Source organism: Amblyomma mixtum, chromosome 2 (assembly GCF_055824585.1).
Source record: "Amblyomma mixtum isolate Tamu chromosome 2, ASM5582458v1, whole genome shotgun sequence".
In the NCBI taxonomy this organism is placed as follows: domain Eukaryota; kingdom Metazoa; phylum Arthropoda; class Arachnida; order Ixodida; family Ixodidae; genus Amblyomma; species Amblyomma mixtum.
The window spans coordinates 72,525,608-72,547,895 of NC_143013.1; the positions used below are offsets into that span (position 1 = coordinate 72,525,608).

General features: G+C 49.1%; 2 protein-coding genes across 5 annotated transcripts in view; one reads left to right on the plus strand and one right to left on the minus strand.

The window, feature by feature from the left end:
- The window catches only part of LOC149359708 (uncharacterized), a 79,381-nt gene that overhangs the window by 20,125 nt on the left and 36,968 nt on the right, over positions 1 to 22,288 (minus strand). Inside the window, exon 1 of one of the 4 annotated variants that reach the window (XM_089571847.1) lies at positions 4,112 to 4,280. The exons of the other annotated variants lie outside the window; for them this stretch is intronic. The gene's annotated coding sequence lies outside the window, so the exon portion shown is untranslated. Of the gene's footprint in view, positions 1 to 4,111; positions 4,281 to 22,288 lie in introns of those variants that run through there. 4 annotated transcript variants of the gene reach the window in all.
- On the plus strand, positions 7,497 to 15,612 carry LOC149359709 (uncharacterized). The gene is made up of 3 exons (XM_089567732.1): positions 7,497 to 8,444; positions 10,043 to 10,278; positions 15,255 to 15,612. The coding sequence occupies exons 1-3, from the start codon at positions 7,497 to 7,499 to the stop codon at positions 15,610 to 15,612; spliced, it is 1,542 nt and encodes a 513-aa protein (XP_089423858.1).

Genomic DNA, 22,288 nt, shown 5'->3' on the forward strand with positions numbered 1-22,288 from the left:
ATGCCCCATGCCCCACTGCCCCATCGATTCACAGCTGCACAAGACTGCTTGCGCTCCTAGAGAATGTTCTGTGCGCATTTCGGAAATTTAATGAACCGCCTCCCACCAGATGTGCCGTCCATTGTGCTTTTACGACTGCGCGTCATTAGCGTCCGTGTGGCCACTGATCTTCTGGGCCAGCAGCGCATTCAAGGTGAGCCCCGTCTCTATATTTGACCACCGTTTGTCACTGCGGCCATCGATCGCTCTCGCGAGGAAGGGGTGAGGCGCACGGAGCTGGTCCCTTACACGAGTAGACCCACGTCCGTAGTCGGAGCAAAGAGCTGTGTGATCGGTGTTCGGCACTTGCGATCTAACTGGAGTGAACCGCTGGCGCATTGGAACACGAGAGCGTCAAGCTGGTGAAAATAATTTATCTTTTTCGTCACTTGTTGAACCGACAGTACTAAAGGCAAGGTTTACCTAAATAAGAGTATCACTGGTCGTCATAATCATCAGCAGCAGCCCAACTTCCCTATTCATGTCTATTGATAGCATTGCGAGGGACTCGGTTCTGACAGTCTCGGTCCTAAGGTAGCATGAGAGGGTTCTCGCGATGTTGCCACTGTCCACCTTGGATCGCGTCCCGCGTGACACTAGCCGTATAGCAAGTCTACATCCGCCGCTATGACTGGGGTGCGGCGCTAGTGAACACTGTCAGGGTTAGCCTAAATTTAACATAAATACCTGTTGGGTTCCTTCGTATGTTAGAAAGTAAAAGGCGCCACAGCTTCGTTGGTATAGAGCACTGTCCCCGACATGCGGAGGTCGTGGGTTCGGATCCCCCCACCATGGTATGAGGCGCGCTTTACTTGTGCACTGGGGACTCCGTAGCTGAAGTGGCGAGTATAGTAGCTTAACATGCAGAGTAGAACGCTGCTGAAGCACCTGCTCCATCGTGACCTCCTCCGTCAAAAACTCGGCAGCAATTACCGGGAAATGAAGGGGGGGAGGGGGGGGGGGGGGCTGCGCACGAGGCCAGCGAAAAGCTGTTCTTTGAGGCCGTGCATTAGGTGGAGCAGCTTTTTGGCTTCCGACATGGCGTGGTCAGCGCTGCGAAGGAGCCGTGTCATGTCTTCGACATACATCGTAGCTTAGTTAGCTGCCTCGGTAGCCATCTGTATCCTGGACTGGAGATCCCGCTCAGCTCGTTCCCAACGATGCGCGCTGGTGCATGCCTCGAGCAGTCGACGGCGGAACTCACGCCATGCTTTTAAAAGGTCCTCTCGGTTCTCGTACCACGTAAGAACGCCGTTTTCCAGGATGGAAAAAACACTCCTCAGCTTTGCGGCGTCATCCCACTGATTAAACGAGGCAATGCATTGAAACTGAACGAGCCAGTCTTTCACGTCTTCAAGCTGAATGATGTGGAAGGACTTCGGAGTTCGTGGGTTCGTGGAGAGGTAGTATGCAAATTTATGCAATCACAAGCGTATGAAATGTGTGGGCCGTGAGGGAAAGGAGGAAGCTGGGAGTGAAAGAATAAAGACAGAAAGAGGAGCCGTAGTGCTCAGCAATAATTTCGACCATCCGGGGACCTCTAATGTAGACTGGCATCGTACAGCACAGTTCGTCTTTTGCGTTTCGCCACCACCTAAACGCGGCTGCGGCGGCCGTTCCGAACCCGGGTACTCCGGCTCAGTAGCCAAGTGTTCTAATCACTGAGCCACCGCGGCGGGTCATGAGCGTGACAAAAGCCCTGCATAGCCCCTGTATAACAACCACAGCAGCGGAGAGCAGAGGAGAAGGTGGCCGTTATGTTGGCCGTGCTGGATTTGAAGGTGTATAGGCGGGTTGGCCTCGGCGTTTTTGCGTAGCATGTGCGATTGTTCGCGGTCAGCACAGGATAGGCAGCCGCAGTCGGCATGCAGCCGCCACTTCAGTGGGTGTTGGCTACAGCAAGAAGTCTCCCGCGAACGCTGCAGAGCTATAAATAACCATAATTTGCCGACAGGCAACGAAAGAAACAAAAATTCATGGGGAACTTTGGCTCTCTAAAGTGCTGCAAGGCGAAAGCGTTTCCTGGCCACTGTTTGTTTTTATTTACTTTTTGTATTTTTCATATTTTTACGTATTGTTTTGCTCCTTTTCTTAATTGTATTATTTCTATTTTTATTTTCACATCTTATTCTTATTTTGTTTTTATTTTTGTTTATTTTCTTATTTTTATTTTTTATTTTCCTTTTCTTGAATTTACTCCTTTTATTTTATTTATGATGCCCATGCATTCACTACATGTGCCTTTATTCATGCTGGAACCTTGAGCCTTTTAAGCAGTGACGCCGAAAGGCGGACGAATCTGCCGACGCGTCTGTCGACACGGCTGCCGACGCGTCTGCTAACGACAGTATGAGGCATTAAAGGCTTTCGCCTTAAAAAAGCACACAGCGAACCAAAGAACGCAGAAAAGTAGCTGCAAAGAGGATGAGACTGCTACGAGAAGCCTAAAAGGAGTTACAGCGGTATGCATGGCAAAACGACATAATGCCGACAATCGACAAAATGACATAATGCCAGTCTTAATATATTTGAGAAACTATGCTCACAGCGTGGATTGCCTTTGCTTTATTACTACATACAGTGATGAGTAATATGGGAGCCTGCAGGAACAAAGTTTTAGCATTAATTGATTGATTACTCCATAATTATAGGATGACACGCACAGTTTTTGTTTCCTAACTGGGTTTCCTCTTGGCGGATAATGCCCAAAAGTCATTCTCAAATTTGGTGAGAAGTGTCCAGAAAATTCGCAATTTGGTGCAAAAAGTTTGTTCCCTCTCTTGTTGATCACGACTGTGCTTCAGTTCTCATGAGCATATTACGTATTTGGTGCGGTAGTAAATTTGTAGTGCTGCTCAAGAATGTTTTCAGGCAACATGATTACATGCAGTCTCTGTGAAGATTAGATTGCAGCGGCCTCTTTATTATCGCTATCACTTGTAGGATAGGCAGGGAAACGGCAATTTTCGCCGTAGCAACGTGCCACCGCTGGCTCGAAGTACTGCGGTAGTTTGTGAGGAAGCATCTGAGGAATTTGTAAGTTTTATTTATTCAATGCTGCAGGCTTTGTACACGTCCAAGCCTGGTGCATAAAGAGCAAACAAAGCAAAAGTAAATAAAAGTAAAGAAAACGTCAGCCTGTAACAATAAGCAATAAAGAATCATTCCAATCGTTTACCGCGCGCTGAAAGAATGAAAACCTGGAATAAATCGGTTCGTGCAACATACGGCTTCAGTGAATGAAGATGATGGGGGAGAGCATGTCTGGTCGTTTAAAGCGACAGGTAAGGTGAAGGGGTAAATGCTAGATTTCGATTCCAAAGCATACAAGGAAATCGCAAGTGCAAATTTTTTCTTCGCTGTTGGAGAGACAGAACGTCATTAGCCTGCATTAACTCAAAGTGTGTTATACGGAGCGAATCTTGAGTAAATAAACCTTTCAGCTTCCTTAAGGACCTTTTCTAGACTGATAACATTATGTTCGATAATATAAACGTTAGATTTAGGCTTGCTATCTCAGGATATCCCAAAACGAAAAGCGCTGCCAAGGATGTTGAAAGTCGGGTGAAACAAATAAAACGCGATGTTGTAGAAAAGCAGCATTTTATGCACTTGCGCACGGCTGCTACAAACATCTGGTAGTCAGGGTTGAGAGCTGAAATATTATACCGTCACTGAGTAACACCGGGACTGCTGTTTAGTAACTCCTGTCCGCTGCACAGGCTCGTAGATTTAGTTATCTTTTACAATAATTTTTTTCTGAAGTCCGCACTTTTGTCCGTCTACTTACGCTCTTTCTTTTCGTTAGTTCTGTTTGTCTTGTAGGAACCCTATTGGAACGCTTTGCTTGCTAGGTTGAGCAGGGCGCAGGACTACCTTATCAGTAAACCATAAGCAACCACATCGGCTCTGATATTGAGCACGGCCCACATTAGAATGTAAGCGTTAGTCACAGGCGCAACCGGCCGGGAAGACACGTATAAAGCGAGCACAGGAGATGAAAATGAAAGATGTACGGCTTTCATGAGACTGCTAGCCGAACGAAGGATGTCGCTACGCGGGTACCGCTCACCCAAGTCCTTGTCCTTGGCCACCGCTCGCTGTCGAACACGTCCAGTTGGCTGGGCGCAAGCCCTCCGTCGGACGACGACGGTGGCCCCAACTGCACCGCAGACACTGCGCGAGTGGAGCAACCATCCACGGTGGCGCACCGCCGCCGCTGCATTGATCCAGCTCACTTGCGCGCCGCCTTAAAGAGCGCGCTCGAAAAAGATACCTGCCGTGAGTGGACCCGATCGTACTGAGCCAACAGTGCACGGCACTTGTCGCTCTTCCGCTCGTCGGGCCATGCCCCCCTCTCTCTCTGTCTCTCCTGACCGCGAAAATGAGCACCGTAAAAGAAAATTCAGGTCCTGTTCCACTGGGCATTCTCCTTTGTTACAAGCTTAAGGAAAGAAACTTACTTTTCGACTCGTTTTGTGCGCTTCTATTGCTATGCCTTGGCTCCTGTTCTGAAAGTATTTTGGATCAGCGGCCTTGCCGGTAATCATAGGACGATACGAGGTGCGACGTGCTCTTTCTTTGCTCCCCATGTGGCGTGTTGCTGCTACGAAAAGTTTGCACGTCTAGCGATCGACGAATTTGGGTAGGTACTCATACGTCGCGGCATATAGTCGGGGCCCTTCGTTTTTGACTTCTATTTTTGCCAGAATTCGGGCGAGCAAAAAACCGGGTGATATTTTTTTACTTAAAACTCGAATACAAATTGGGCTATTCAGCAAGCATTTCGGTAATTCGGGTTTTTTTTCTGGCATTTTTTTTTTGCATTAAAAAAGAATTTATTATAAACGTTGGTTTTTGTGCAGGGTACAGAATGCAGTATTTTTTTTCTCAGTATTTCACAAGTAACATGAAAATGGTAGGCTGCGCAGAAAAAAAAAAACTGTTCACAAAATTAGATATTTTTTTTTCGCTATTACAGTTATTTCGCCGCGTAAACTGTCAATCTCCCACGCAGCACTTCGCGTGCATGCAAGACCTGCCTGCCTTGTTCGCTGCGACAACAGTCATTAAGCGTCACAAAGGCTGCCGTAAACTGGGAAGAGCCCTGGCGCAGGACCTCATTAGCGTCGATAGCCCTTGAAAAGACAAAGGGCCAGTGCCTTAAAGGACAAAGAACGCACAGAAAGACCACAGCAAATATTTCATCAGTAGTACCCGGAGAAGCAGCGCATCAGGACAGCGAGCGATCAGCAGAACAGCCGCCGGATCTGCCCAAGTCCGGTCAGCTGGTAGGGCTACAGCCGCTTCACTTCAACTGGAACGGCTAATAATAGTGCAAAGCCTTTTGCTTGCACCGAGTCGCCTACGCTCGTGCCCTGCATCGCCTGTCTTTCGGGGTGAAGGCCGTGCGCCGTCGGACGTCCCTTATACAGAGCAATAAGCGCACGCGGTCAGAGACAATGGCTCTGGGAGTCGTATTCTGTAAGCTGCCACTTTAAAATCGCCACTTCGCGTCGATATGGTCATCTGTCATTGGTCGCTCAGATATACCCGCGGCTTTCAAGCATCTGAGGAAAGCGACCCCGCTATTGGACAGAAGGCGACCGTACCTTACTTAGAAGGGTCAGGGTTCGGACTAGTGGGTAGTCAACGTGAGGATCCATAGCGCACAAAATTGAAGGGACACAACACAAGCGCTAGTGTTGTGTTAGCGCTTGTGTTGTGTCCCTTCGATTTTGTGCGCTATGGATCCTCACGTACCTTACTGTTGGCTGCATATCGCAGCCATTGGGAGCCAGTAGGCAGGTCCGGTCACCTGCTGTTGACAGAGCGCAGCGATGCACTTGACCAGTGGCTCCATATTGCATTCAATTTCAGCCAATGGTGAGGTGTGGGCGCCAACTACCCAATGGCTGGGTCGCTAGCCCCAGGTGCTTGAAAGCCGCGGGTATATCTGAGTGACCAATGACCGAGGACCAGGCAGACGCGATGTGGCGATTTTAAAATGGACAGCTTACAGAATACGGCCCCTGGACTACTCTTCGCGCACCGGTTCGGCGCGAGCCTCGTCCTATGCCGTGTCTCCTCCCTGGTCTATAAGGCGACGGACAGAAAAGGCACTGCGAGGCCTGCTGTCAGGAAAGCCTGTTTTGCTCCGGCCGGCAATCTTCATATAGAAGTTGCGCTGACTGTGAGCGAGGGGCATCCGCCTCGACTTTGGTTCTTCACCTCTGTTGCGGTATATACCGTGTGTTTTTTTTTAGAAGGTCCAAAATTTTTAAAGAAAGGTAAATTCCTTTAGATTTATTTTAACCCTGGGGCTATACTGAGGGCTACGGCGGACGTCAGGTAAGAGGCAAACTACTTTAATTAGTTCGCTGATTAACTGAATACGTTAATTAACTTTTATAATTTTTATTTTAGGGGATATGTTGTATTAGCAGAATTGGAGATCGTCTTCCAAACAGTCCAGCCAAGAAAAAAGATTTTCACGAAAAATTTTTTGCGCGCGTTACGAAGCGAGAAAAAGTCACCGTGGTAGGCAGCTTCACACTGTAACACAGCGTCTGTGAGCGCCTGTGAGGTAGCTCGCTCCGCCATGCGCTTTGTGTCAGTACGTTTTTGTTCCAACGCGGCATTCCGTGAGGTCGCGGAGCGAATCGAAACAAGCAGCGATAGTGCAGGCTGCCCGTCCGGGCTTTAGGTGATATCAGCCGTGTGACGCAAAGCGCAGGGCGGAGCGAACTACGTCAGAGGCGCTCACCGCCGCTGAGTTACGGTGTGAAGATGCCTACCAGGGTGACTTTTTCGCGCCTCGTAACGTGCGTGAAAAATTTTTAATTAAAATTGTTTTTTCTCGGTTGGACTGTTTGGAGGACGATCGCCAATTCTGCGAATACAACATAACCCCTAAAATAAAAATTAGAAAAGTTTATTAACATATTTAGTAATCAGCGAACTAATTAAACCAGTTTCCCTCTTGCCTGACGCGCGCCATAGCCTCCAGTATAGCCCCAGTGCTAAAATAAATCTAAAACAATTTACCTTTTTTTTAAATTTTGGACCTTCTAAAAAAAAACACCCGGTATAGGGGCAGTGAATCACGCAAGCAATGTAACTGCTGAAAATGTAATGAAAATGTAATGCACATCAATCCAAGCCAAGCTTATCCATACCATGACTATCTCGTCTCGTGAAAAGATCATTAGCTTGGCACCAAAAGGTAATCCATTAGCTTGGCACCAATTCGCCTTCTTTGGGTTCTCCTCACTGAACCCTGGCCAATCCCCCGTCGTGGGTATGTGCCATGTCACCAAGGCAACAACAACAAGAAGAAGAAGAAGAGAAGGAAGAACCAAGCTCACGCGCTGCGCTATTCGCGCGGCCTCGCGGTACAGCTAAGCGGTTGCTTACGAGAAGCTCGGCCTGGAGCAGGAACCTGCAGGATAAGCGGTATGTCTAAACGACACCAAGGGGCTAATCCATTCTTTCCGTTACGTGAAGACGGCCCCTATCCAAATCCAAGCCTCGGCGTCGCTGAGAAGACGGGGCCGTTACTAAGCCCGCACTCAGGATACCAGGGGATCAGCGAGAATGATTATCACCGATTGAACTTTCGAAGGTTTGAAGATGGAAGGCCCCTGCGAGTGCTGCCATCTGGGAGAACAAAGCAGTGCCACTTCGAGGCGGCAGGAGTCAAAGTGGAGAGGTCTAGGAAGGTAACGATCTCAGCGCCGGACCCCGGTGGAAAGTCGGGAGGGAACAGCACATCTTGCACAACGGCGAACAGCCGTACCTTTACTGAGAGCGAAAGCGGAACAGACAAGACAGCAAGCAGTACGTACCCGACCGTCAGCGATTCCAGCGAGACCAGCGCAGCTAAAACGATTCCGCTCAAAAGCCACCACGACTCTAGATCCGGAGAGGCCAGTCGCGGCCGCCTTCCCTGGTCTTCCTGCGCGCCTGCCATCGGTATCCTGGCCCTCGCCGCGATTCTCCTGGTGTCGGCAGTCTCCACCATTGCGGGAACGAAGCGCTTGCTTATCTCGTTCCCGATGAACCGAGTCCGCGAAATGCCGCCGCTGGAAGAGTTCGCTGTTGACGCCGGCCTGAAAGGCAACGCTTCGGGGAAGACCGTGGAGTCCACAGAGGGTCGCTGGAGCAAATTCTTCGCAGGTGCCCACCGCTACAAGACAGTTGCTACTCCTGCCTTTGAAAACAAGAAGGTCAAAGCAACGGGCACGGCAGTTAATGATTGGACAAGAAAGACGAAAGTTCACAGGAAGCTGACGCGGACTGTGAGAGGAAAGAGAATAACCCGTGCGCACTCAACTGACAATTTCGTGAATGTCGACTCCGAAGCGGCAACCCGGGATTTGATGTCCTTTCCGTTCAGCCATCCGGTGAGTATTTGTGTTTATGTGTTTTTCACCTCCATTTGGCGGAGTGCATAATGCAAAATATGTTAAACGTGCAATGAGATCTCTTCATTGGAGTGCCTCGAACATTTGGTCATTTGGGTACAAAATAAAAGCTTAGCGCTCAGTGGCGCAACAACTTTGACGCGTGAAGTGCTCAGACATTATAGTATATAACCTTCTTCCACTCTTATGTGAAGTTTTATCTGGTAAGAATAGCAGGCGATAGATACCTTGACTAACTCCCCATCTTAAGCATTCGTCATTGCAATACAAGATGTTTCACCTAACGCTTTGAATAATTGTTAAAAATAGGCTTTTAGAGTCAGAAGAGGGCTTTTTTCAGCATAGCATTCTCATAGGGGTAATACATGAGAATACAGCTAAGATGTGCTAACTAGCAGGCTGGTTAACTAATACTGAATGGTTAGCTTTTTAAGTATTACTGTTAGGTTCCTTCATTATTGGGATGCGTGTAGCCCACCCTAACTACTATCCTTATCAGTTTTTAGAAATTCGAAAACGCGGTTACCCTCGGCGTTCTGGCCCAACAAATTTTCGCTACATCGCGCCAAAATACACGTGCTTTCGAGATGCTTGCAGGCAAAGCAGCCTTTCCATTACACGCGCTACCTCACATACAAACGCCTTACCTCTGTCCACCCCTTCGCCCCTCCCGCTCTCAATGCCTTGGGTGACTGGGCCACCTACTCCATATGTTGCATTCTGCTAAATGCAATCTATGGTTGCTCCTGGCGGCCCACAATCACCTATGTGTTTGGTAGCGATCGTCCCGTTCCGAACTCCAGACTCGACCCTTCTACAGAAACCAGTGGCCTGGATCTGATACGCTGAAAGTTTTAATGCGATATCGTTAAAGGCTCTGTTGCCCAGAAAATCCAATGTCAGCAGTGGCGGCGTCGTCGCTGTGAGCGAAAAATCATGAACATGAATCTGGCAGGTGCTGCCTAGAGATCTATTTAGGAGACAGGTGGGCCACCTAGGTCACGCGACCTTGCGGAGTCATCACAACCTGCCCACCGGATAGTGAGCATGCGGCCCACCGTGGCAGGTTGCAGTTAAATTAATTATTTGTCGCTCGGGAACAGCAACCTGGGGCGCACAAGGCCCACAGCTGGGAACACCTGCCATCGCAGGGCAGTGGCACATGGCTTAACCGCTGCACCACTGCGCCAGGAGAGGTACGAGAGCTCTCAGAGATATATGAATTTATAGAAGGACCTTCTGCATATATGGGAGTTAAGCCATTACGCTATAGCGTCATATCCTAGTGTGCCCTTCAATTTTTTCCCCCTCTATCTACTGGATGTTCCGACTTTAAGCGTAAAATGAAAGCTTTTTAAGTGAAAGACGCAGAGCTTTCACCTTAATCTGGGAGGAACTCTACCTAAGGCGCAGCTTTACCCTTCACTGCTGCATCCCTCATAGCCCAAATGAGGCTTCCGGACGTTGCTCCACATACCACAACGTACAAATATATCCCAACCAGCGAATTATGAGGAACCTGTGCGGTGCTTCGGTCCAACCGCCGAATATATTTTTCTGGCTGTGCCTGTACGCAGAAGCGGCCCATGTGCGGCGCGGTGTTCTACACGTACTGCAACCGCAGCCCACGGCGTCAGTTCCACTTTCTTCGTGCCGCCAACGCGTGCGTCCAAGCCGAGGTTGATACCTTGCACCTTTGCAACCGGGGCGCCAACAGGTTCGCCTCCATGAGCCATTGCCGCCAGAGCTGCGTCTCTGCCAAGCGCCCGGATGGCGCCTGCTTCGACAAGCCGCTGTTCACAATTTGCGCAAGGTAAGCACACGTGGTTGTCTATTAGATATGGTCAGCATTCATAGGTTGCAAAAAGGCCGCGATCATGCCGTGGGCAGACTGTGGCAGCCTCTCAAAGGAAGTCACGTGTAGAAAGCATACGCGTGTGACATCTGTGCTTCCAACGACGTCACTCTGGTCCGGCACTTTGGTGGGCCAGGAGCTCAGGGAAAGGTTTTGCGCTTGTCTAATCCGGGTATCCCCACCTGTATCGTGGAAACTTATTGGAAGCTATTAGTCGTAAAGCTTCATCAGAGAGCTGATGCCAGGTGTAAGCCATATACTAACTGCGCTTGTACGTCTCCAGTGAGCCTCTCCGTGGAAGACGCGCTCTTGGTGGCGGGTCTCTGGCGTGGCTTTGTGTAACGCTGTAGTACATATGATCTGACTTTAATTACTCTCACGACGTCCTACAATATTCGTATCGTTGTCATTCTGATCATGATATTGTTCACAGCGCAGTCGTGGCCCAGTGGTTTGAGCGCCCGTCTCGGCTGCGGGAGGTGGTTGGTTCGAAACCCACCGCCGGACACCCACCGGTAAAAATGGGTACAAGCGTCCCCCGGCCTGGCGCTCGGCTTCCTTTAGGGGTGTACGCTTGGGAGAAGCTCCGCAAACCCCGCTGTGCCCCTTGCGGGCCAAGCCCAGTTTCGAACAACCTCGCAGTCTGCTAAAGGTGGTAGGTACCCCTCGGCCAACGCGGTTCGAACGCGAGCAAAAGCCCTAACGCTGTCACTGGGCGCACGCACGCCCTAGCGCAACGGCCTTTCACTCTACGTGAGGAGAAAGAGAGCCCTATCCGCAGGGATATAAACTCCCTCAGCGCCACGGTGTTGTACACACACACCGTCCTGCAGTTCTACCCACAGAACGCCCAACTCTCGCACTGTTCCGCTGGCTCACCGCAGCAGCATCAGCAGCAGTTCCGAACCGTGGCCTAGTGGTAGAGCATCCGCCTCGCATTCAGGAGGTGCTGGGTTCGATCCCCAGTGCCGCCGGGTACCCACCGGTTTCTTTAATGGGTACAAGATTTCCCCTGGCCTGGTGCTCGGCTCTTCTAGGGTGAAATGCTTGGGAAAAGGGTCTTAGACTAAAACGGTTGCCTTGACGGATGAGTGATAAGTTCCCCCGCCAAGCAACCGTAAGTCCGCCTCGTGCGGCATAAGCCCAATTTATGGCCCCTTTTTTTTTTTCTCGCAAGTCAGACAGCCGGGAAAACCGGACTGTCTAGTCAGCTGTGATACTCTGAAGTTTTCTCTTCGCAACGAAGGATAGCTTGCAGTGTTTGTCTTGATCACGCTGGTTAGAGCGTGCGAGTTTTGAGTCGGAACTCTTCACTTTGCAGTGAAACACGAACCACCTTTGCAGGCTGAGTGCTCGAAACTAGGTTGCCCCCGAAGGGGCGCAGCGGGGTTTGCGGAGCCTCTTCCAAGCGCACACCCCTGAAGAAGCCGGGCGCCGGGCCGGGGGTGGCTTGTACCCATTTTTACCGGTGGGTGTCCGGTGGTGGGTTTCGAACCAACCACCTCCCGCAGCCGAAGAGGACGCCCAGACCACTAGGCCCAAATTTCTGCCTTGCTGATCATTCTGATCAGCCATCAGCGGGATCAGCTTATCTACTCCAAGAGTAGGACAAATGCTTATCCTATATCTCTCCAATTAAACCTGTTCCGTGCCAGCTGCGGCCGTCTTATCCCCACAATCTTCCTGATACCATCCACCTACGTGACTTTCTGCCGTCGTCTGCTGCAGTAAAACACTTGCAGTTAAACTTCTATAGTCGCTGCCTGGCTCTCACCTGCCATGGTCGACTCATAGGGGCGAAGGTCAGTTGAGCAGCTCGACTTCGGTGATGTTCTTTTCCCTTACCCGCCATGCTTGTGAGAGGGACCACTGGTTTGTTTGGACGTGCCAGCTGGCACCTTGGAGGAAAGCTGGGACTCCGTGAGCAGTTATTCTCCTTAGTTTATTCGATGATCCTCTTCATTCTCTAAGGCACTCGATTCAATAAGCTTTCAAAAGAATGCGCGCCAATCTCAATAAGGTCCGCGCCCTCCCTCTCCCTCCAACGTCTCCCTCCAGTGTTTCCCTTCGCCCCTGGAGCGGGTCACCAATTACTCTGTCTCCCGCACTCTCTCGACGGTCACCACATTGCAAAGTTTCCGAGTCGCGGGGTCGGCTGCACGCGCATTAGCGAGCTGCGCCTGACACCAAAATTGTTACCAGGGAGAAATCGCCACCCAGGCACACATCCTCTGGGGTTGCGCGGGAAATCCGCCCCCTCGAACCTTACTGCCAGCTCCCTCCGAAGAAGGATGGAACCAACTCCTCAAAAGGCCCGACAAGAGCATCCAACTGGCACTCACTTCGTGGGCCCAGGAAGTCGCCCCCACCTGGGGGCCACACCAAGCCCACCTGCCCTAAATCCCTCCAATCTATGGCAATAAAGTTGTTTCTCTCTCTCACCAGGTTTCCTGGGATTCGGGATCGTCGCCACCCAACAACTTTTTGCACTGGTCCGACGCGTTGACGACAACGTGCGGCGCGTCACAGTGGTGCCCGTTACTGTCGTATATTGCAGACTACCTTGGCCGCAGGAAATCATTGTGGAATGGCTTCCCCGTCTAATCCTACATTGAGGAGGGGGCACTCGCGCTCGTTCAGGAGCAAGGCGCAGGTGTTGCGTTTGAAGAGACTGTGCGTTAACGAGCGCGACACTTCTCTTGGAAGCCACTCTGTCGCGCTCAACGACCATCGGTTATCTTTTCTTCGCATTTCCTGCCCATGCTCTTTTCGTTCTGATTTCTACTAGGGTCATATAATTAACTAGCGTTTGTTCCCTGACCCAATTTTCTCTCTTCCTGTCTCTCAGTATCATTCCATAGCTCGCTGCGCTGTCCTGAACTCGCACTTTTCGTTAGGCTCCATCTCTGCCCCCCCCCCCCCCCCCCCCTTCCCTGTGAGCCGCGGTAAGGAAGAGCTGTTATACTTTCATATTGAAGGACATCGGTAAACTGCCATTATGGTTTGAGATCTACTGCCAGACGCGGTTCACCCCATTCTTATTCTCCTTAGATATTTCGCAATCCTGGTCGCGATCTGCAATGACCACCTGCCCTAAGCAGATGTATTCTCATATAATTTCCAACGCTTCTCTGCCTACCGTAAACTGTACTGTTCCCTTGCGAGACTAGCATTTGTTTCTGCATATTAATTGTTAGACTGACCGATCTCATTTGCCTGTGCAGGCCCTCGATCACGTTTTGCAGCTCGTCCTCTCGTTAACGTAGCAAGGCAATGTCATCAGCAAATCGGAGATTACTGTGGTATTCTACACCAACCTTTATACCCAACTCTGGTCTCCTGCCTGCTTTTTTTCCTACCTTGGCTTTGAAGTCATTCATCAATGAAGAGTAATGCGTTCTTACTTTACTAAGCTTCCACGTCTTCATATAAGTTTTCACTATCTGGTCATCGTGATTAGGTTAATGTTCGTACACGATAGGTAGGCGGACAAGTTGGCGATACATTATCCAAAAAATAGCAGCGCGAAAAACGTGTACGAAGACTACAAAAACACAGGACAAGCGCTGACTCTCAACTAAAGTTTAATCACAGGAAACCGGCAAATATAAGGAAACAGGCAACAACCGAACAACAAAACCACAAGGCACGTGCTACTACGTTGGGTCAAGATAGGCAGCCTCACTGTCACGCAGGAGCACGGATGGTTTGCTGACGCACAATCTAGGTTTTTTCTCACTTGGTAGGCTTGGATGATTTGGTCGGGGTGTTTATGGCATTAAGCATGATAAGAAATTTTGGCCGTGCTCTGAGGGCGTAGTCTATAAAATACCTCTGTCCTGTGGTCAAATTTATATAGTTCAAACGAGACGGTGTATTAACACACGACTCAGAGAACATCTTAACTCATTAGATTCTACCATTCTACCCGCTCCACTAATTTGGTTGATCATTGCCGAGAGCGTCAATCCTGTTTTCCTTCCTTATTCTATAGTGATTTTTTGTATAAACACCCCGATCAACTGACCACGAAAATAATCGAAGCCTACCAAATGAGAAAAAACCAAGATTGTGCGTCAGCAAACAATCCCTGCTCCTGCGTGACTGTGAGGTTGCCTATCTTGACCCAACATAGTAGCACGTTCCTTGTGGCTTTGTTGTTCGGTTGTTGCCCATTCCCTCATATTTGGCGGTTTCCTGTCATTAAACTTGAGTTGAGAGTCAGCGCTTGTCCTGTGTTTTTCTACCCTGCGTCCCCGTTTTTCGCGCTGTTATTTTTGAATAATGTTTGTACGCCTGCATTACCTTTAGTTAGCGCCTGTAAGCCTAATTATTATAACTCCCCCCCCCCCTCGTTAATTCAGTACAACTCTTCTATGTTACCAAATATATAGCCTTACTGCTTAGGAATCCCACACCTCGTTCTTGTCTGTACGCTAAATCACGATAGCAGAGTACGTGCCTGCTTTTCAACCCAGTATATGCTTCATCGGTCCACCTGACCTTACTGAGCCTTATGACATCCCATTTAATAACCGCTAGTTAATCAGCCATACTACAACACACACAGGCCTCTGTCATCGGTCTCCGAATACCCTGTCCTGCGCCATGTCCGTGTCCACGCTCACCCTATCCCAGCAAATCTACTAATCTCATCACCCTAGGTAACATTCTACCAAAATGCCGGGCTTGAGTTAGGTCACCTCAAGCACAATCGGTTACCCCTATTTTACTTTTCTACAGCTAAAATACAGGCTGCTCTGTCTCTTATGGACAACCCTAAGACGTTAAACTCGTTCAGTTTGATCGTATCTCGTAACCGCGCTAAATCGCCTGAGAATGACTTTATCCAGGTCATGCCATTTTTTCAAAGCTGCATCTGAGCAGCCAAGAACATGCGGCATGCACGACAGTCTGCTTCTTCTGCCATGCAGGCAAGACGTGCTGTCCAGCTGGTGGCACCTCCGAGGGGAGGAGTGCGTGCCCTGGAGCTTTCGATCAGGCGGCTGCCCGGCGCACGGAAGCGACGTTTTCCGCACGGCCCAGGAGTGCCAGAAGCACTGCATAGCCCCGAGACGTCCCCATCGGTGTAGGCGTCCCGCGGTCGTCTCTTGCACGACGAGTCACCTCAAGTACCCGTTCTTCGCGCATGCGCCCACAGAGGGCGGCAGCGTCCATTGCCTGCGGTCCTCCGCGGAAATGCTGCAGGGACACCGATGCCTTACCGGCGCCAACCGGTTCCGGAGCCTGGAGGCGTGTCTAGTTTCGTGCAGGAACAGACCGCACGTCTAAGACGTCTGGGGTCCCGCTCGCTTCTATACTTGCGATTCGTTCTTCCTGTAATGTCGCGCTCTCTGAAGGCTTTTGTGGCTTCCGGACAGTGAGCATTTCAGGAGGACGGTCTTTTGCGTTGGCGCTGACTAAATAAAAAAGTTCTATGAACTTTTGGTTTGGGTCGTTTAGTGCAGGCCTTTGACAAAAGCGTGTAGTTGGAATAGTCGGTGCACATTCGAGAACCTGATGTGAAAACAATGCGTTGGCTAAGTACCCGATGTTGTTCCACCTTCTTTGGAGTCCCATATTAAGGCACTGCCTTGTCATTGTTCTTGGTTGGTTAACGGAGCGAAAAAACAAGGACAAAGGAACAGAATACAGGATGAGCGCTGACTCGCAACTGAATCTTTATTAGGAAGCAAGGCATCGAAGAAAAGAATGCGTCACAAAAACCTAATAAATGAAAGCATTAAAACAACTCTCATGTAATATGCCGGCAAAGATATGCATGTCAACCAACTAGCCCAGCTTTTGATTCTTACTCAAGCCAGGATTTTGGCGAAACCATTATGCTAAAATAGCTTTGTCTTGAAAAGAGCGCAGCTTGGGGGCTCAATATCGCACTGCTATTCCTTGACGCCACTTAAACGCTTATTTTGGCGAGACAAGATCTCACTTGCCTGCGGATGAAAAATAGTGGCTTCTCGTGTCTTAAAACAAAGATAAGTAGTGCATGTACATGTAGCTATGGGTGCGGAACTTAAAGTGCGCCCACATTTAAATCGCATTAACCTATTTCTACTACGAAATCGCCTAAGAGCACCGTTTTCAAAATGATGAAGTGGCTGATAAAACAAAAAAAAAAAGATTGTTGTGCCAGTCTACATGCTACAGATATGGTCGCTGCCAGTACTGAACCTGCATACCAATGTGGATGGTGAGTATAGCATTTTCTTCGTTGAGATGAGGCCGAGGTGGGCCGTCTGATCAAACCGTTTAAACAATTGGTGCGTTTTTGTAGCGTTAACCTGCATTTTCTGGTTTTTCGGTACAGACTCAGTGAAGTATTGTGTTATCCCGGTGGGCCTGGTGGAAACACAAGAAGAAAGTGATTAAGCAAACAAGGGAAGGGGAATGAGGGGCTCGTTATAAATATGAGAGAGAAGCCAACAGCCACAGAAACCAAGGAGCACAGGGGATTTTTTTTTAAATAATTAATTTTTTTTTGTGGCGTTGATAAAGTAAGAATATTCCTGAATATGTTGTCGCTTAAAGCTAATTGATTAGAAAAGCAGAAGAAAAAACAACCACATGCCGCCGGTGGGATCCGAAACCACGACCTCCGAATTACGCGTCCGGTGCTCTACCTCTGAGCTACGGCGACGGCTGTCAAACCTTCTGCTTTCGGGGGTATTTATGTTTACAAATAACCTAACCTTCAGAGTGTTCATCAGCGCCACCCACGTTCGTAAGCGGCGGACGTGGAACGTCCTGAGTTACCGCTGGTGTGACGTAGAACGCCATCGAACGGCGAGGGTGAAAGCTGTGTGAGAACCCTCTTATGCTTCCTAAGGCGTCAAGGCTGCCAGAACCGAGACCCTCGCTAAGCAATTAAGCAAGCAAGGGAAGGGGAATGAGGGGCTCGTTATAAATATGAGAGAGAAGCCAACAGCCACAGAAACCAAGGAGCACAGGGGATTTTTTTTTTTAAATCATTAATTTTTTTGTGGCGTTGATAAAGTAAGAATATTCCTGAATATGTTGTCGCTTAAGGCTAATTGATTAGAAAAGCAGAAGAAAAAACAACCACATGCCGCCGGTGGGATCCGAACCCACGACCTCCGAATTACGCGTCCGGTGCTCTACCTCTGAGCTACGGCGACGGCTGTCAAACCTTCTGCTTTCGGGGGTATTTATGTTTACAAATAACCTAACCTTGAGAGTGTTCATCAGCGCCACCCACGTTCGTAAGCGGCGGACGTGGAACGTCCTGAGTTACCGCTGGTGTGACGTAGAACGCCATCGAACGGCGAGGGTGAAAGCTGTGTGAGAACCCTCTTATGCTTCCTATGGCGTCAAGGCTGCCAGAACCGAGACCCTCGCTAAGCAATTAAGCAAACAAGGGAAGGGGAATGAGGGGCTCGTTATAAAAATGAGAGAGAAGCCAACAGCCACAGAAACCGAGGAGCACAGGGGATTTTTTTTTTAAATAATTAATTTTTTTTGTGGCGTTGATAAAGTAAGAATATTCCTGAATATGTTGTCGCTTAAAGCTAATTGATTAGAAAAGCAGAAGAAAAAACAACCACATGCCGCCGGTGGGATCCGAACCCACGACCTCCGACCTCCTTGGTTTCTGTGGCTGTTGGCTTCTCTCTCATATTTATAACGAGCCCCTCATTTCCCTTCCCTTGTTTGCTTAATTGCTTAGAGAGGGTCTCGGTTCTGGGAGCCTTGACGCCATAGGAAGCATAAGAGGGTTCTCACACAGCTTTCACCCTCGCCGTTCGATGGCGTTCTACGTCACACCAGCGGTAACTCAGGACGTTCCACGTCCGCCGCTTACGAACGTGGGTGGCGCTGATGAACACTCTCAAGGTTAGGTTATTTGTAAACATAAATACCCCCGAAAGCAGAAGGTTTGACAGCCGTCGCCGTAGCTCAGAGGTAGAGCACCGGACGCGTAATTCGGAGGTCGTGGGTTCGGATCCCACCGGCGGCGTGTGGTTGTTTTTTCTTCTGCTTTTCTTATCAATTAGCTTTAAGCGACAACATATTCAGGAATATTCTTACTTTATCAACGCCACAAAAAAAATTAATTATTTAAAAAAAAAATCCCCTGTGCTCCTTGGTTTCTGTGGGTGTTGGCTTCTCTCTCATATTTATAACGAGCCCCTCATTCCCCTTCCCTTGTTTGCTTAATTGCTTAGCGAGGGTCTCGGTTCTGGCAGCCTTGACGCCATTAGAAGCATAAGAGGGTTCTCACACAGCTTTCACCCTCGCCGTTCGATGGCGTTCTACGTCACACCAGCGGTAAGTCAGGACGTTCCACGTCCGCCGCTTACGAACGTGGGTGGCGCTGATGAACACTCTGAAGGTTAGGTTATTTGTAAACATAAATACCCCCGAAAGCAGAAGGTTTGACAGCCGTCGCCGTAGCTCAGAGGTAGAGCACCGGACGCGTAATTCGGAGGTCGTGGGTTCGGATCCCACCGGCGGCATGTGGTTGTTTTTTCTTCTGCTTTTCTAATCAATTAGCTTTAAGCGACAACATATTCAGGAATATTCTTACTTTATCAACGCCACAAAAAAAATTAATTATTTAAAAAAAAATCCCCTGTGCTCCTTGGTTTCTGTGGCTGTTGGCTTCTCTCTCAAGAAGAGAGTGAGTAAAACAGAAAAGAAAAAAAAACCGATAGTGACGATTTGCTGAGAGCACTAGGAGCAATTTTTACTGCTCAGACTACGACGAAATGTAAAGTGTCACTCGTGACACCTGCCACTGACACTCGGACAGTAAAATTATATAAGAATACGTACCATAAAAGGAGTTTGTGCGCTTATGTTAGCACGGTTAATGTCATGCTCAAGGTGCCTTCATTTTCAGCTTCGCCAGTTTAGAAGATTAGAACACCAGCAATATTTAATCACAGACTCAGCTTTTACGGTGATGCATTAGTAATTTCAAAGGTGGCATTTTTGGAGGCTTTTTCTATGCGGTCGTCTAATAAAGCCGCCAGGAATAAGTCTTATTTCTGGCAGAAATTTGAAGGTTCATGTTAGTACACCTGAGGTCTATGAGCGCTTGTGAGACAAAATGGCGTCTCTCAACCGAGGAAGGGTTGTCACTGCCTTTTAAGACCTTGCCGACCAGAACAAAATTTATTTTGTAGAGTGTAGGGCCGTTGCGAAGGCCTCTATATCCAGCGTCTTTGCACTGTAGGTAAAACAATACTTTCCTTTACTATTCATAGTTATCTGTACTGTCTTTGTCTTTTCAGTGCTCGTTTTATTTGTTCCACAGAAACCAGATGTTCGTATGTTCGACTGAAGTTAGATGCAATTAACCACACAGGTTCAAATTAGAGAGATTTCTTTATTTTGACGATTATTTTTATTCTGAGCAATAGCATAAGCATATAGCTCGTTGCAAAGTTTAGATGGCGGTTTCGGATATACAAGCAAGGAAAAGGGATTAATCGGTGCGATCGCTGAGCTACAATAATAGCTTCGAGTAATACAGCGCAGTACCGAAGAGCGTAATACCATTTTCTGAAAGGTACATTACCCCAACTTGATGCTTCATCCTATGGCCAGTCTTTTTTTTTATTTCATTTTTTAAAAGGCTTTTGTTGCAGAAAAGTATTCGTGAAATGCAACCTCAATGTTATCACGCACTCACTGGAAATGGGAAATAATTTGGTTGCCGTAAATATTTGTTACCTGAGCAACATGATTCGAACTGTTCCCTCATTTGTTCAAAAAGGGTGCTCTGATCCACTACACCACAGAATCAGAAGGTGTGTGACTGAACCGTAGATGACCGCGCTGTACTGTCTCTAGAGTAGAGGCACGTGTTCGCCGGGTTTGATATGCAGGCGCCATTTCGCCTTCTTCCTAGAGACTGGCACCTGAACCGAAACCCAGAGCAGCAATTGCCATCGGTACGCCAGAGCAAGGGCCACGCCTTGAGCACTCCCAATGTTTACGGGTTTCTCGAGCCTGCTGAGACCAATCGCCTCCATGAGACGTAGGAAGGTTTTGACGTTCCCCTTGTCTTCAACGTCTGTGCTCATGCAGACATAATACATAACGTGCGTTTTCTCAGGCCGGAAGCTTCATCGTTCATCAGAGATGATTTTCTGAAACGCTTGAAACGGGAGAACAGCATGTAGTCTAAGGGCGACAGGATGAACTCGTTGTAGTCAGCCGACCAAGACCGGGATGAGCAAACGTACGCTGAGAAATCTTCGCGTGAGTCGATGCTTTCATCGAGTCGGCCAGGAAGCATTTCCACGTAAGCGGCGCACTCTTCCGAGGCACAGTAATCCTTGTCCATCACGAGAGGCCGATGTGATGATCAGACCGACTCATCATGATTCAAATTGTCCATCGAAGAAATGTACTGCTGAGTATTCCACCCCCTCATGTAATACCCCTTCAATGGGGCCTTTGAGGCACAAATAAATAAATAAATAAATAAATAAATAAATAAATAAATAAATAAATAAATAAATAAATAAATAAATAAATAAATAAATAAATAAATAAATAAATAAATAAATAAATAAATAAATAAATAAATAAATAAATAAATAAATAAATAAATTGAAGAGTGGTTTATTGGCACGTTGAAGCGCCGGCAACGAAGACCCGGGCGCAAGTCGTCTAGGAACCAGCGAGGCGAGAGACCGGCACACAAGCGGCAGTTCTCCAGCACGAGCCTTTCGCGGGCGGCGCTAGCGCTTCGTCGTCGTTGGTGGCGGTGCTGGATCTTCTTCTTCATTCCAACTGCCCCGGCGGAAAGAGGGAGCCATCCTGGCGACTCAAGGCGAGGAGACGACGAGAGGGCTGTAATAAGGCTTCAAGCGGCTGACATGAACGACGTCGCGACCACGGCGGCGATGGTCCAAAGAAGGTGTCACCGGTTCGATGATATAGTTCACTGGTGACGTACGCTCTAAGATGCGGTAAGGACCAATGTGCTTGGCCGAAAATTTGGACGCAGCCGGAACAGAGAGCCAGACCAATGATCCAGTGGAGAAGTGTGTAGCGGGCGTGTCTTGGTCCGACTCATGTGTCCGGAGCCCTTGGCGTTCGGCGGTGAAGGAGCGAGCCAACTGGCGGCACTGCTCAGCATGGCGGGTAATGTCAGAAATGGAAGTATATTCTGAGCTGTCGGGGTTGTAGGGAAGGATTGTGTCCAGCAGACAGGAAGGCTCGCGCCCAAATAAAAGAAAGAATGGGGAAAAGCCGGTGGTTGCCTGGGATGCGGTGTTATATGCATAGGTCACGAACGGAAGGACTTGATCCCAATTAGAGCTGTCGGAGCTAATGTACATGACGATCATGTCCCCAAGAGTACGGTTGAATCGTTCGGTGAGGCCGTTGGTTTGGGGGTGGTAAGCGGTAGTGGTACGGTGGACTGAGTGGCACGCATCGAGAAGCTCGCGAACAACTTCAGACAAGAAAACACGGCCGCGGTCACTGAGAAGTTCTCGCGGAGCGCCGTGACGCAGGACGAAGTGATGAAGAAGGAAGAAGGCGACGTCGCGAGCAGTAGCCGCAGGTAGGGCAGCGGTCTCAGCATACCGAGTGAGGTGGTCCACGGCGACTATAATCCATCGATTCCCGGCAGTCGTGAAGGGGAGCGGCCCATATAGGTCGATGCCCACACGATCGAAAGGGCGAGCCGGGCACGGTAATGGCTGTAACGGGGCAGTCGAGGGTCGAGGTGACGACTTCCGCTGCTGACAGTCTGTGCAGGAGCGAACGAATCGACGAACAAAGTTGTACATGCCCCGCCAGTAGTACCTCTGGCGTAGCCGCTCGTAGGTTTTTAGCGATCCAGCGTGAGCGCTTTGAGGGTCGGCGTGGTAGTGCGCACAGATCTCAGACCGAAGATGGCGGGGAATCACGAGGAGCCACTTTCGGCCGTCCGGACGATAGTTGCGGCGGTATAGGAGATCGTCGC

What these genes read in the sequence shown, in the direction of transcription:
- LOC149359709 (XM_089567732.1), top strand. Translation starts at nt 7,497, where the DNA reads ATGTCTAAACGACACCAAGGGGCTAATCCATTCTTTCCGTTACGTGAA. An exon ending in CCTTTCCGTTCAGCCATCCG is followed by an intron (nt 8,445 to 10,042) that starts GTGAGTATTTGT and finishes GCCTGTACGCAG; the next exon opens with AAGCGGCCCATGTGCGGCGC. An exon ending in CTGTTCACAATTTGCGCAAG is followed by an intron (nt 10,279 to 15,254) that starts GTAAGCACACGT and finishes TCTGCCATGCAG; the next exon opens with GCAAGACGTGCTGTCCAGCT.